The sequence below is a fragment of the Caenorhabditis briggsae genome (assembly GCF_000004555.2).
Source record: "Caenorhabditis briggsae complete genome, chrIV, whole genome shotgun sequence".
NCBI lineage: Eukaryota > Metazoa > Nematoda > Chromadorea > Rhabditida > Rhabditidae > Caenorhabditis > Caenorhabditis briggsae.
The window spans coordinates 16,679,754-16,692,474 of NC_013487.2; the positions used below are offsets into that span (position 1 = coordinate 16,679,754).

Here is a 12,721-nt window from a genome sequence, read left to right on the forward strand (position 1 = left end):
CCCCCTCCTTCAACTTTGAGCTTATATATCTAAATTTCTGTGAAAAATATCAAAACGTTGCCAATAAACAAAACATCGCTGATCTTCTGATAAATATTTTATCAGTTGATCACTTTTTGATATCTCCTACAGTAACCGAGATATATAGGTTCAAAGTTCCACACTATTCTGGCTACCATTAAAATTCTCATTAAACTTCGTTTCCCGAATTTCCCAATATTTTTGGCACCAAACTTTCAATTTACAGGAAGAAAAACAAGTATTTTTAATATTTTGTGATACAATGAGTGTAATAAAAAAATAATGAGGTTGTCTAGAATAAAAGAGAAGGATGGTATTGTTGAAGAATTCTGGAAATACCAAAATGCTGTCTAGAATTTTCATTTTTCTGGGTTTTTTGGCTATTATTCCTGCAAGAATCGTCAAATTGGTAAGTATCCCAGACTTAATTTTTGAGCTGATCACAGTTTTGGCATCAAATTTCCCCTTGAACCTAGAGAAAATGAATTCTAGCCTTATTTTCCAGGAACCACTGGACTATAATCTGGAAATTGACAAAACCCTTCTTGGCATCGAAAGTGCGGTCCGTAATCAAAGTGATACCGAATTTTCAGAATTTTTCTCTGAAACTTTTGACGCTTTGGATTGGTACAGAAAGTTTATGGGGAAATTGACCCAAGGGCAAGCGGAGACTTATTCGGTAAATTATATTAGCCAAGGAACATTGAGGGATTTCTTACTTCTAATTTTGAGGTTATTTTTCTCAGTTCCTGTTGAAGATATCAAAACGTTGTCAACTGATAAATCGTTTATCATAATATCAGCAATATCTTATCAATTGACAACTTTTTGATATCTCTTACAGTAACCGAGATAAACCGGGTCTAAGTTAAAAGGTCGGCAGCCGACAGTCTAGCCCATCCTGCAAGCGTCGACTTTTCAACTTTAAACCCTTATATCTCAGTTTCTGTAAAAGATATAAAAAAGTTGTCAACTAGTAAATTGTTTATCATAATATCAGCAACATTTTATCAGTTGATTAATTTTTGCTATCTTGCATAGTAACCAAGATAATTGAGCTCAAACTATGGCTATTTCCAGCTCTCCCGTTTCGGTGACGTCAAAGACGGGCGGTCTGTGCAGTTCACCGAATCCATCCGAATGAATGAAACCTTCACTCGTCGAACGCCATTCGATGCGGTTTTTATTGAGGTGGAAAACGAGAGACGTGTGGTTATTGACTCGTTGACAGTACATGATGGACGGTATGCAGACGTAGAAGAGGGAGGACATTGAGATTTATTGAATTTTTGAAAGTTTAATAAAAGTTATAACCTGTTTAGATAATACAATAATTATGAAAAGAAAGCTTTGAAATTCAATATTCTAAGGTTTTTTGCTCCAAAATGTGCCCAAAAATGACTTTTTTTTCGAATTTCTCTTTTTCAGAATTTTTCAGAGTCAACGTTTTATTTACTGTAACATTTTTCCGAGTGATTCAATTGACCCAAAAACTAGATTTCTCAATTTTTGAAGTTTTTAGCTTTGAAATGAGCCTAAACACGACCCATTTCCTTCGATTTAGATTTTGGGCTAAAACACGCAACGCACGACCGCGACACAGCTGAAATTTTTCTAGGTCATGACCTAATTTTTTTCTAGGTCATGACCTAATTTTTTTCTAGGTCATGACCTGGAATTTTTCTAGGTCATGACCTGGAATTTTTCTAGGTCATGACCTAATTTATTCTAGGTCAACTTTGAGCTCAATTATCTCGGTTCCTGTCAAAGATATCAAAAGTTATCAACTAATAAAATGTTCATCATGATATTAGCAACATTTTATCAATGTATCACTTTTTGATATCCTTTACAAGAAAGTTTTAAACAAGTTATGACGTGTTGAATTTGTATCAGTATTTATTAGCCACCATCTATACTGATTATAATTTTATTACTGTGTCATGTTTTTGGTAATTTCTCATTTTATATAAGATATAATTTTTTGGGAGAATGGGCTAAAATGACAAGAATTCGTAGTTTAAAAAATCAAGAGAAAAAACAGGATTTTATTCGGATTTTGTGTACTGGATTAGCCAGACAAATGTAGTCTGTTGATCCCTTTCGCCACGTAGAGGCTCAGTACATTGAAAGGGAAAAAGGTTTATTTACCAATGGGATCACCTTTCAAAACCCATTGTCCGCAGTCTGATCCTCAGCAGGAGTGGCGAGCCCTGTTCCAGTGATTCTGCCTTCCAGTGAACCGTAGAACACTGACCGACTAGACCACCAGACCATTGCTCACGCAGTCCTGCCTCTCAAACCTTGAACTGTGCTCGCAGTCTGATCCTCAGCAGGAGTGGCGAGCCCTGTTCCAGTGATTCTGCCTTCCAGTGAACCGTAGAACACTGACCGACTAGACCACCAGCCCATTGCCCACGCAGACCTGCCTCCCAAACCTTGAACGCCAATATTGACTTTTCTAGCCCTTATATATGTGAGAGGAAGGGGCGGGGCTTAGCACACCTGCATTGGGGGCTGACCCCGTTTCCGGGAAACTCCGCCCCCTTTCTTCTTTTGGTACTGTGTGCTTCATTCGAATAGTAGTATTTAGGGGCAATAAACCCAAAATATGAGTGGATATTTGACATGAATGTGACAAGGTAAAGACGAAAACAATGAAATCCATCAAAACGTGACAGGACGTTTTACTTAGAGAACAAGGCACCCTAAATTAGAAGAATACAATTTAAAAAAGTACAGGTTCAATATTTAATTAAAAAATAATCGAATTCAGGTTCAAATGCAATAAGTATATCAATTAGCTCAACTCCAATTAACTCTTAACACACTTAAACATAATATCACATGGTGGAGTCAAAAATTGATCGCAGAATTCTTCCCCCAGTAGATTTTTGGCATGATCTGTGAAATGTGGAGCGATCCATTCGATTTTGGAGAATCCTGAATCTTTGAAGCACTTTTCATAGAATTCACGAGAGTGGAGAGCAATTTTGGAGCTTCCGCAGACCTCTGGAAATGGAAAATTAGATTTTTTTTTGTAGTTTGAATTTTCTTTAATTTTTCATTTTCTTTAATTTTTCCTGGGTCCAAAATTTAGCAGTTAATGTTTATATTCATTTTGAAGCTTAAAACAAGCCAAACTCAAAACTGCAAAAATTTCTTAGTTTAAACAAAAATGAATTGAGTTACGGTAGATTTTCCAACTAACCACTAAAATTGGAAAAAAATTAAAGAATATCGTGTTTATACTTATTTTGAAGCTTCAAATAAGCCAAACTTAAAACTTTCAAAAAATTTTAATTTGGACGAAAATGAACCAAGTTACGGTAGAATTACCTCGATTCGCATAAAAATTGATTCCGACAATTTCTCCATCGAAAAAATGGCTCCCCGGTGTCTTTTGAATCTGAGCCCCCAATTTCCATCCCATGTCTTCTGGAGGGTTGACGCCTTCTATGCCATTTGGAATCAATCCGAATAGAATTCCTCCACTTTTCAGATGATTCGAAATATTCTGAATCGCCTTCGCCACGTCGGATTTTGAATGTAGGAATTGGAGAACGAAGAAGGCAGTGGCGACGTCGAAATGCTTCTGAAGACTGAAATCGGTGATGTTGGATTCGTGAAAATCGATTTTGGATGATTCTGGAAGCTTCTTTTGGGAATCCTGACAAATTTGAATCATTTCTGGGGAATTATCGATTCCAACAACTTCATCAGCACCCCATTGAAGGAAGTCGAATGAGTAGTGACCTGGAAATTTAGATTATCTCGGTTACTGTAAAAGATATCAAAAAGTTGTCAACTGATAACATATAGCTGATAAAGTGATGAACAATTTATCTGTTAACAGATTTTTGATATCTCTCGCAAGAAATGAGATAAAAGGGCTTAAAGTTGAAAAGTCAGCGGAGCTATCCGGTCGGCTGCCGACCCCTTAACTTTGACTCGGTTTATCTCGGTTCCTAGAAGAGATATCGAAAATTTGTCAATTAATAAAATATAGCTAATAAGATGATAAATATTTTTTCAATTAACATTTTTTCAATATCTCTAATACGAACCGAGATAATTGAGCTCAAAGTGCACTTGGGCGTTTGACACGGTATTTTGACAGATAACTCGTGAAAGTCACTCACTTTTGTAATTTTTTTGTGTTTCTACAGATATTAAATAAATAACAAACTTGATAAAACTATTAGAAAATAATAAATTTACTAATTGATAAGAAAATCTCAAGAATTGATAAGAAACGGATCAAAAACGGGTCGAAAACGGCCCAAAGCACCATTTACCAGTAGGGAAGCTTTAACTCAAACTATCTCGCTTCCTATAAGAGATATCGAAAATTTGTCTAGTAATAAATTGCTTATCATAATATCACCTGTATTTTATCAGTTGACCACTTCTTGATATCTCATACCGTAACATAGATAAATCGGGTTAAAGTTAAAGGCCGGCAGCCGATAGGGTAGCTCATCCGGCAAGCTTGACTTTTCAACTTTGAGCTAATCAGCGGAGCTATCCGGTCGGCTGCCGACCCCTTAACTTTGACTCGGTTTATCTCGGTTCCTAGAAGAGATATCGAAAATTTGTCAATATATCTCTATTCCCGTAAGAGATATCAAAAAGTGGTCAACTGATAAAGTATAGCTGAAACTATGATAAACATTTTATCAGTTGAACATTTTTTTGATATCTCTTGTAGGAACCGAGATAATTGTGCTTAAAGTAGGTATAGTTACATTCCCTAAAAGCCCACCATTTCCACACCCGACATCTAGAACCTTCTTTCCTTCCAAAACATTTCCAATTGCTTTTTTAATTGTTGGAGTGATAAGGTGATCCCGTCCAAGCCATTTTTGTTGGGCTTCCGTGTAGGCTTCAGATGGAAAATCGGGCATTTAAAGGGGCAAAAATGGGTGAAAATTAGAGAAAAAAAAAGTTATCTAGTGGTATTACAAATCAATAAATGAAAATGTCAACAGTGCATTAACGGGTTATAAACCCTTTGCTGATAAGATAATGAAAAAGAAATAGCACACAAAGTTAGGAGGGCGCAGAGAAAACAGTATTACAAGGGTTTGATCTAATGCCAACCTAATACTTGAACTTTGAGCCTATATATCTCGGCTCCTATGGAAGATATCTAAAAATTGTCAACTATTAAAATATAGCTGATATTTTGATAAATAATTTATCAGTTGACACATTTTTGAAATCTTTCACAGGAATCGAGATAATTGAGCTCAAAATTTTTGGTTTCCCCATTTCCTCCCCTAGCCCCGATTTTTTCCGCATCTTTCCAATTATTTCTGATGAGTGGAAGTCTAGGGCTAACATATCATATCACTAGTAGTAATATCCAGCTTATCTCTTCTGATAAGACCACAAAATGAACACATAACCAGTTGCCAGAAGCAGAAACGGTTAACGCGTAAGCGATCCGATAAAAAGAGACGAATGAGATTGATGGATTGTTTGCGGAAGAGATCGTCGGAGGGATATTTGATGACATGGAAAGTTTCTTGTCTCGTTTGGCAAGTGAAGATATGCTGATTAGCAAGGAAAGATGTTAAAAGTTGAGAAAAGTTTAGGTTGTCCAGACAACGGATTACGGTACTTCTGGGCAGGAAAATTGCTCATCCGGATGGACTCAAATTTAAGTCAAGTTATCTTGATTACTGTAAAAGATATCAAAAAGTAGTCAACTAATAAAACGTTTGTGATATTATGATAAACAATTTATTAGTTGACGAAATTTTGATATCTCTAATGCGAACCGAGATAATTGAGCTCAAAGTGCACTTGGGCGTTTGTCACGGTATTTTGACAGATAATTTGTGAAAATCATTCAATTTTGTAAACTTTTTTGGGTTTTTACAGATATTAAATAAAATAACAAACTTGATAGAACTATTAGAAACTAATAAATTTACTAATTGATAAGAAAATCTCAAGAATTGATAAGAAACGGATCAAAAACGGGTCGAAAACGGCTCAAAGCACCATTTACCAGTAGGGAAGCTTTAACTCAAACTATCTCGGTTTCTATAAGAGATATCAAAAATTTGTCTACTAATAAATTGCTTATCATAATATCACCTATATTTTATCAGTTGACCACTTCTTGATATCTCATACCGTAACCTAGATAAATCGGGTTAAAGTTAAGGCGCTTCTGGGACATGTTGTCTGCGGTTTTTTTTAAATTGCTGAGCTTAAGAACGTCTTCACTTGATGCTTTAGTTCCGGCTGACTTCATTTTAAGCTGACTTTACCGAGTATAAAGGGACAAATACTTATTTGGGAGTTCCCTTTACGTCAGCTCCTTGTAAATCAGTACTAAATTGAACGTTCCTTTTACACCATTTTCAACTTTAGAGGAAAAAAAAACTTCCCGACGAAATCTCAAAATCTTGCCATTCTCATCTGCCATAAACATCATTCTTGCATCTTCATTATTCACACTTTCAGATAACAATCACACTCAACAACAGACAATTGAAAGTGTCAAGAGATCCTTCATGTTGATCATCTGAAAAACTAAGACGTTCTCAGTTTGGCATACCAGTTAACCACAAACACCATATACTGATGCAATCAGTGTGATAAGACGGGTCGACAGCGACGTCAGAGGATTCAGAAGGCGTCGCTGCTTCGAATACATTCAAACTCGTATACAAGTGATTGGCATATCTCTATCTATCTATTCGCAAAAAAGGGAAGGAGAGAAAGAACTGGTTACTTTTGACTATGGAATGAGATGAGTGGGGGGAGGGGAGGATGGTGGGAGGGTTTATAAATACAAGATATCTAAGCATTTGCCATTTTCATTTTGAAGCAGTGACACCCACCGACTAGGCAAAAGCAGAAAATGGTAAGCTTTTTTAATTGATAAGCTAGAATTGTGTGCATCCCTTTTTTTAACTGCCTTAAGGTTTAAGGTTTAAGGCTTTAAGACTGCCTCAAGGTCCAACAATTTCTGTAACTATCAAAATAAGGATTTTCTAAAATCATAGGTCATTTTAAGCTAGCGTAAACAATTAGAGTCAAATAGAAGTTGTTAACGTTGAATCAATTTTTCTCCGTTCCTGTAAGAGATAGAAATAAAATGTCAACTGATAAATTGCTTATCATGATATCACTAATATTTTGTCAGTTGACAGCTTTTTGATATCTTTTACAGGAACCGAGATAATTGGGCTCGCTTTACCTTAAGCTTACCATTAAGAGCATTTTGAGCTTGACCTAGTTTCCGAATATCAATCGATGCTTGAAATTTATTGAATTCTCAACTCGGCATGTAAAACAATTTCCAAGAAATTTCCTATCGATCTATTTAAGTTTCATTTTGATCGGTTCATTACGAACGGAGTTAGAAGCCGTTAGATTCCAATTACCTATATATTGAGACCCACCCAAACCGTCAACTTTGAACCAATTTATCTCAGTTCCTTTGAAAGATATCAAAAAGTTTTCAACTGATAAAATAAAGCTGATATTATGATAAAAATTTTATTAATTGACTACTTTTTGATATATTCTACAAGAACCGAGATATATCAGCTCAAATTTGGGTGTGCTCCTATTAGAGGAAATTCGGTAACTAAGCTCCCCGTGAACCGATTTTCATGATTTTATTTAGATCAACAGATAATTTTCATGAGAAACAGAATATTTAAAAAAACCCCCTAAGGACAAGAGAAACTATTCCAGAGATTCGTGGTAACCCTAGCCCTGATCATCGTCTCCACCCAAGCCTTCCTCTTCCCGGGAGGTGGAGGTGGTGGTGGATGCGGAGGCGGATGTGGAGGCGGATGTGGAGGAGGTGGTGGTGGAGGATGTCTGCCAACTCTCGGATGCTCAGTTATCTCATTCAACGTCCCAACACTCAAACTTCCCCCTCCACCACCACCACCGTGTGGCGGAGGATGCGGATGCGGAAGAAAGAAGAGAGCAGCCAGCGAGGATTCCAAGTGTACCGATCCAGAGTTGAGAAAGATCATCTTGAATGTGAGTGAGAGGTTTTTTTTAGTATAGTAGAGGTCTTTGAGCGTAATCTGTAGAAAAATTGATAATAGAATCTCAAAAATGAGTGGGAAACGGATCAAAAACGGGTCGAGAGCGGCTCAAATTATCAGCAATCCCTTGTAGCTTTAACCCAAGTTATCTCAGTTTTCATAAAAGTTTTCTAGAAGCGGTTGACTTGTAAAATGTTGCTGATATTATGATAAACATTTTATCAGTTGATAACTTTTTGATATCTTTTAAAGGAACTGAGATAAATTGGGTTAAAGTTAAAGAGTCGGCAGCCAACAGTGTAGCTCATCCGACAAGCTCAGGCTTTTTAACTTTGAATCAAATTATCTCGGTTACTGTAAGAGATATTAAAAAGTAATTAACTAGTAAAATGTAGCTGATGTTGTGATAAACATTTTATCAGTTGACAACTTTTTGATAACTTTCACAGGAAACGAGAAATGTAAGTTATTTTACAATAAGCTGGAGAAAATTGGTTAAAGGGGTTTACTACAGTATGAAATTTTTATGTAATTTGAAATTAAATTCTTGCAGGGAGTCCGCACCACCACCACCGAATCCCGAGACAACATTGTCGCTAGTCTCAAGGAGAAATACGCTGGAGTCAGGTAAATAACTGGAGGGAATTTCAATTTTTCAATTTTTGTCTAAAGAGCTAACTTGCTTGATGATTAACCAGTTTTAAGCTATGGTTTAGAAGGTACTGAGCGCTTCTCTTTAGTTTTATCAACCTATCAGCTAAAAATCGCTCTGAAATAGCTTAAAATCGATATTTTCCAAAAATTCAAATTATCAATATGATCTCCAAAAAATTTCCTATCGGGTTGTATAATTTTCCTAAAAACTGGATTGCTAGAAGCTACGAAAATCCTCCTTGAAGATTAAAAAAAAAGATTTTTCAAGACAAACCGAAACTTTTCAGTCTATCTGCTGAAACTCGTTCTGAAATAGCTCAAAATCAATATTTTCGAAAAATTCAATTTTTCAAAATAATTTCCAGAAAATTTCCAATCGATCTGTATAATTTTCAATAAAATCGGACCACCATGACCTGGGCATAAATTCCTATAACGTTTTGGACAATTTGAAACCTATGAGCCTAATGACGGAAAATCGCTCTGAAATAGCTTAAAATCGATATTTTCCAAAAATTCAAATTTCCAAAATGACCTCCAAAAAATTTCCTATCGATCTGTATAATTTTCAACCAAATCGGATCACTAGAAGACAGGAAAAAAATTCCTTGAAGTTTAGAAATTGTCTGTAGAGCACATTTCCTTGATCTAGAGGGTTCTAACGCTCCGGAAATAGCTCAAAATCAATATTTTCCAAAAATTCAACTTTTCAAAATAATTTCCAGAAAATTTCCAATCGATCTGTGTTACTTTCAGCAAAATTGAATCACTATGGAGCCCGGAAAACCTTCTTCGAAATCTAAAAAATTTCAAAAAAAAAAAAAAAGAAATCAACCATTTTCAAACTCCTTTAATATCAATTTCTATCCAATTTTCTCTGAATTTAGCATTTTCTGGAACAAAATTTTTTGAAATTTTCAAAATTTTAATTTTTTTTTAGATACCTCGTCACCTGTATCGAGGGCGAGAACGATTTCGCGTCGTCCTCTTCGGACTACTGTGCCGACGGAAGCCAACAACAAACCTGCATTGTCGCAAAAGCCACTGATTAGTTAATTACCCCTTAACATGTTAATTTTTCAATAATTACTCCAATTTTCTCTCTCCGTCTCCTAATTTTCATCTCGGCCCCTTTTTTTTGCAAATTTCCCCTAAATTACAGTAACCTAATTATTTTATATATCCTAATTATTTGATATAATTAATTTTCAGGCTTTGACATGCAATGAATATTCTCATATATAATTGTTTCAATTATCCAAAAAAAATTTATTAATTTGAGGAAAAAAATAATTAGCATAATGTAAATGAGGCAATTTTTAAGCTCCGCCCACTTTTGTGGACAAGGAAAAAATAGAAATTTTAAGGATTAGTAAAAATATGTGTTTTTAGGAAAAACGAATAAAAAGTAAGCATTTTTTGGAAATAGAAAAAAGGAAAGCATTAGAAATGATTGATAAAACGGCGCCTAGCGAACTCCTTGAGTGGACGGAAGAGCCCTGTGGATGGAGCACGCTCGATGGCCGGGGACACGGAGCTGGCAGACACTGCCGAGACGGTAGACACTGGAAAATATAGCTTAAATTTGATAAAAACACAAAAAGGCGCAATCACATGGAGGTAGACAACAGATAGCGCGACAACACATTATTTTTCAGCTGTCGCGCGCGCCGCTTACACGTAAATGAGTCAGCGGCTAGCGCGACAATCACTTTCTGCTGGCCGCGCCCTCAGAACAAAAATGACCATAACTCGCTTTGAAATTGTCTGATTTTTGTGATTTTTAACTAGATTTGTAGGAAATTTGAAGGGCTACAAGATTATATAAAATTTAAGAATAATATTTTTCGATTTTTTGAAAAACTGATTTAACGAAAAAATGTTTTCAAATTTTTCAAAAGCATTGAATATCATCTGAAGGCCCTTGAAACTTCCAATAGTTTTGTACAATTTTTATAGTTCTAGCTTTCCTTTGAAGCGAGTTATGCACCTTTAAAATTTTGGAAGAGACGCAGACAAGGGAGAGTGCTCTAGCTTCTCTGCGCCTCTTAAAATGTTCAAAGGCGTATAACTTGGCTCAAACTTTTCTGATTTTATTGATTTTAAACTAGATTTGTAGGAAATTTCAAGGACTACAAGATTATATAAATTTCAAAAAATAATCGTTGAGGTTTTTTGACAAAATGAGGTTTTTGGAGAAATCACAACTTTTTCATTTCAAATCATCATAACTCGCCTCTAAATGCTCCGTTTTAGCTCATTTTTGGGTCATTTAGATTGTCAGAACCTCCTTATAATTTTGACTAAAATTACAAACTTCCAAACCATCTAGTGGAATCTAAAACTTAGGGAAACATCACAGGAACCAAAGGAAACATCTTCAGGCTTTTCTAACTCAAATTTAGCTAACCAAAAACAAGAAATCCCACAAAAAACGACAAAAATCCAACTCACATCGACTATCACTTCCCTTGCGATAGTTGTTATTATTGATGGTGGGCAGTGTCAACGATTGCGACATCATCGAACCACACCCGGGCACCGCTAAAAACGTCAACTGCCGCGAGTTCTTTCTAAGTACCGTACCCAGACTGCAAGACTCCTGAGAGATTGGCGAGCTACTTGTCGATGCCTTGTTGTTGTCCTCGAGGTCCCGAGACGCTTGACGATTCTTGATGTCCGTGTTGAAGCCACGTTTCATTTGTTTGATGAGGAGGCGGAGGATTGTGCGCCAGTTGATGATCACCTTGTCCAGAGTTTCCATACGGTGGAAGTAGGAGTCCTGAAATTGGATTTAGTGGGTTAGATGTGAAATTTTTTGCTCTTTCAATTGATATAAAAATCAATAATTTAGCTTAAAAACTAACAAAGTTACGGATCATTCGCCCAACAACCTCTAAACCTCTAGTTTTGCCTCTAAACCTTAAACTCAACTTTTCTCGGCCCTTGTAAGGAATTCTGAAACCTAATTGATTGGGATAGATGTAAAATTTTCTGCTCTTTCAATTGATATAAAAATCATAACTCTATCTTGATAACTTAAAAGGTTATAATGTGATTTCCTAATAACCTCTGAATGTCTAGTGTTGCCTCTGAACCTTAAGCCAACTTCAAGTATTTAAAAATCTAGGCTTCAACCAAGCTCTTAAAATTTCCTACAAATCTAGCTAAAATCTATAAAATCAGCCAATTTTGAGCCAAGTTATGCGCCTTTGAACGTTTTGAGAGACGCAGAGAAGCGAGAGCACTCTCGCTTCCAAACGTTTAAAGGCGCATAACTCGCTTTAAAAGGAAGCTAGAATTATGAAAATTGGACAGAGTTATTGGAAATTTTAAGGTTTTTTAAATAATATACAATACTTTTGAAAATTTTGAAAACATTTTTTCGTTAAATCAGTTTTTCAAAAAATCGGAAAAATTATATTTTCTTAAATTTTATATAATCTTGTAGCTCTTTGAATTTCCTACAAATCTAGCTAAAAATCACAAAAATCAGACAATTTCGAAGCGAGTTATGGTCATTTTTGTTCTGAGGGCGCGGCCAGCAGGAGGTGATTGTCGCGCTAGCCGCTGACTCATTTACGTGTAAGCGGCGCGCGCGACAGCTGAAAAATAATGTGTTGTCGCGCTATCATTTTTTTAAATAAATTTAGATTTTTTGGATTTAACTATTTAAATGAATAAGTTTTGCAAATTTCTCAAATTGTATGATGGCTGAAATTAATCGGATATCCTCTAAATGCCACATCTGATATCATATATTATAGATTATTTCAAAGAATATCTCTTCTTGTAGCCCTTAAAATTTCCTATAAATATAGCTAAAAATCAATTCAATAGGACAATTTTGAGCCAAGTTATGCGCCTTTGAACGTTTTGAGAGACGCAGAGAAGCGAGAGCGGTCACTGAAGACAAGTACAAAGCAAGAGCTGTGAAGATTGAATTCCAAGGAGTCGGACACACGAATTGGGATGACTATGACAGCGTGAGAAGAGTGTAAGTCATCGAAAACACCGTT

The 12,721-nt window shown here is 35.8% G+C and overlaps 4 protein-coding genes across 4 annotated transcripts in view; 2 read left to right on the plus strand and 2 right to left on the minus strand.

Annotated features, from left to right (window-relative positions):
• Positions 1-364: 364 nt before the first annotated feature.
• Positions 365-1,296, plus strand: CBG26527 (the record flags this gene model as incomplete). The annotated part of the gene is made up of 3 exons (XM_045236348.1): positions 365-430; positions 527-700; positions 1,102-1,296. The coding sequence occupies 3 exons, from the start codon at positions 365-367 to the stop codon at positions 1,294-1,296; spliced, it is 435 nt and encodes a 144-aa protein (XP_045099051.1).
• Positions 1,297-2,877: 1,581 nt separating this feature from the next.
• Positions 2,878-4,928, minus strand: Cbr-prmt-6 (the record flags this gene model as incomplete). The annotated part of the gene is made up of 3 exons (XM_045236349.1): positions 2,878-3,033; positions 3,389-3,777; positions 4,787-4,928. The coding sequence occupies 3 exons, from the start codon at positions 4,926-4,928 to the stop codon at positions 2,878-2,880; spliced, it is 687 nt and encodes a 228-aa protein (XP_045094310.1).
• A 2,602-nt stretch (positions 4,929-7,530) lies between these two features.
• On the plus strand, positions 7,531-9,754 carry Cbr-grl-20 (the record flags this gene model as incomplete). The annotated part of the gene is made up of 4 exons (XM_002634838.2): positions 7,531-7,629; positions 7,744-8,040; positions 8,602-8,675; positions 9,643-9,754. The coding sequence occupies 4 exons, from the start codon at positions 7,531-7,533 to the stop codon at positions 9,752-9,754; spliced, it is 582 nt and encodes a 193-aa protein (XP_002634884.2).
• Positions 9,755-10,145: 391 nt separating this feature from the next.
• Positions 10,146-12,721, minus strand: part of Cbr-glb-7 — a gene marked incomplete at both ends in the record, with an annotated part of 5,018 nt that continues 2,442 nt past the window's right edge. Inside the window, 2 exons of the mRNA XM_002634837.1 lie at positions 10,146-10,267; positions 11,157-11,484. Coding sequence (XP_002634883.1) covers positions 10,146-10,267; positions 11,157-11,484 — 450 coding nt within the window. The remainder of the gene's footprint in view (positions 10,268-11,156; positions 11,485-12,721) is intronic.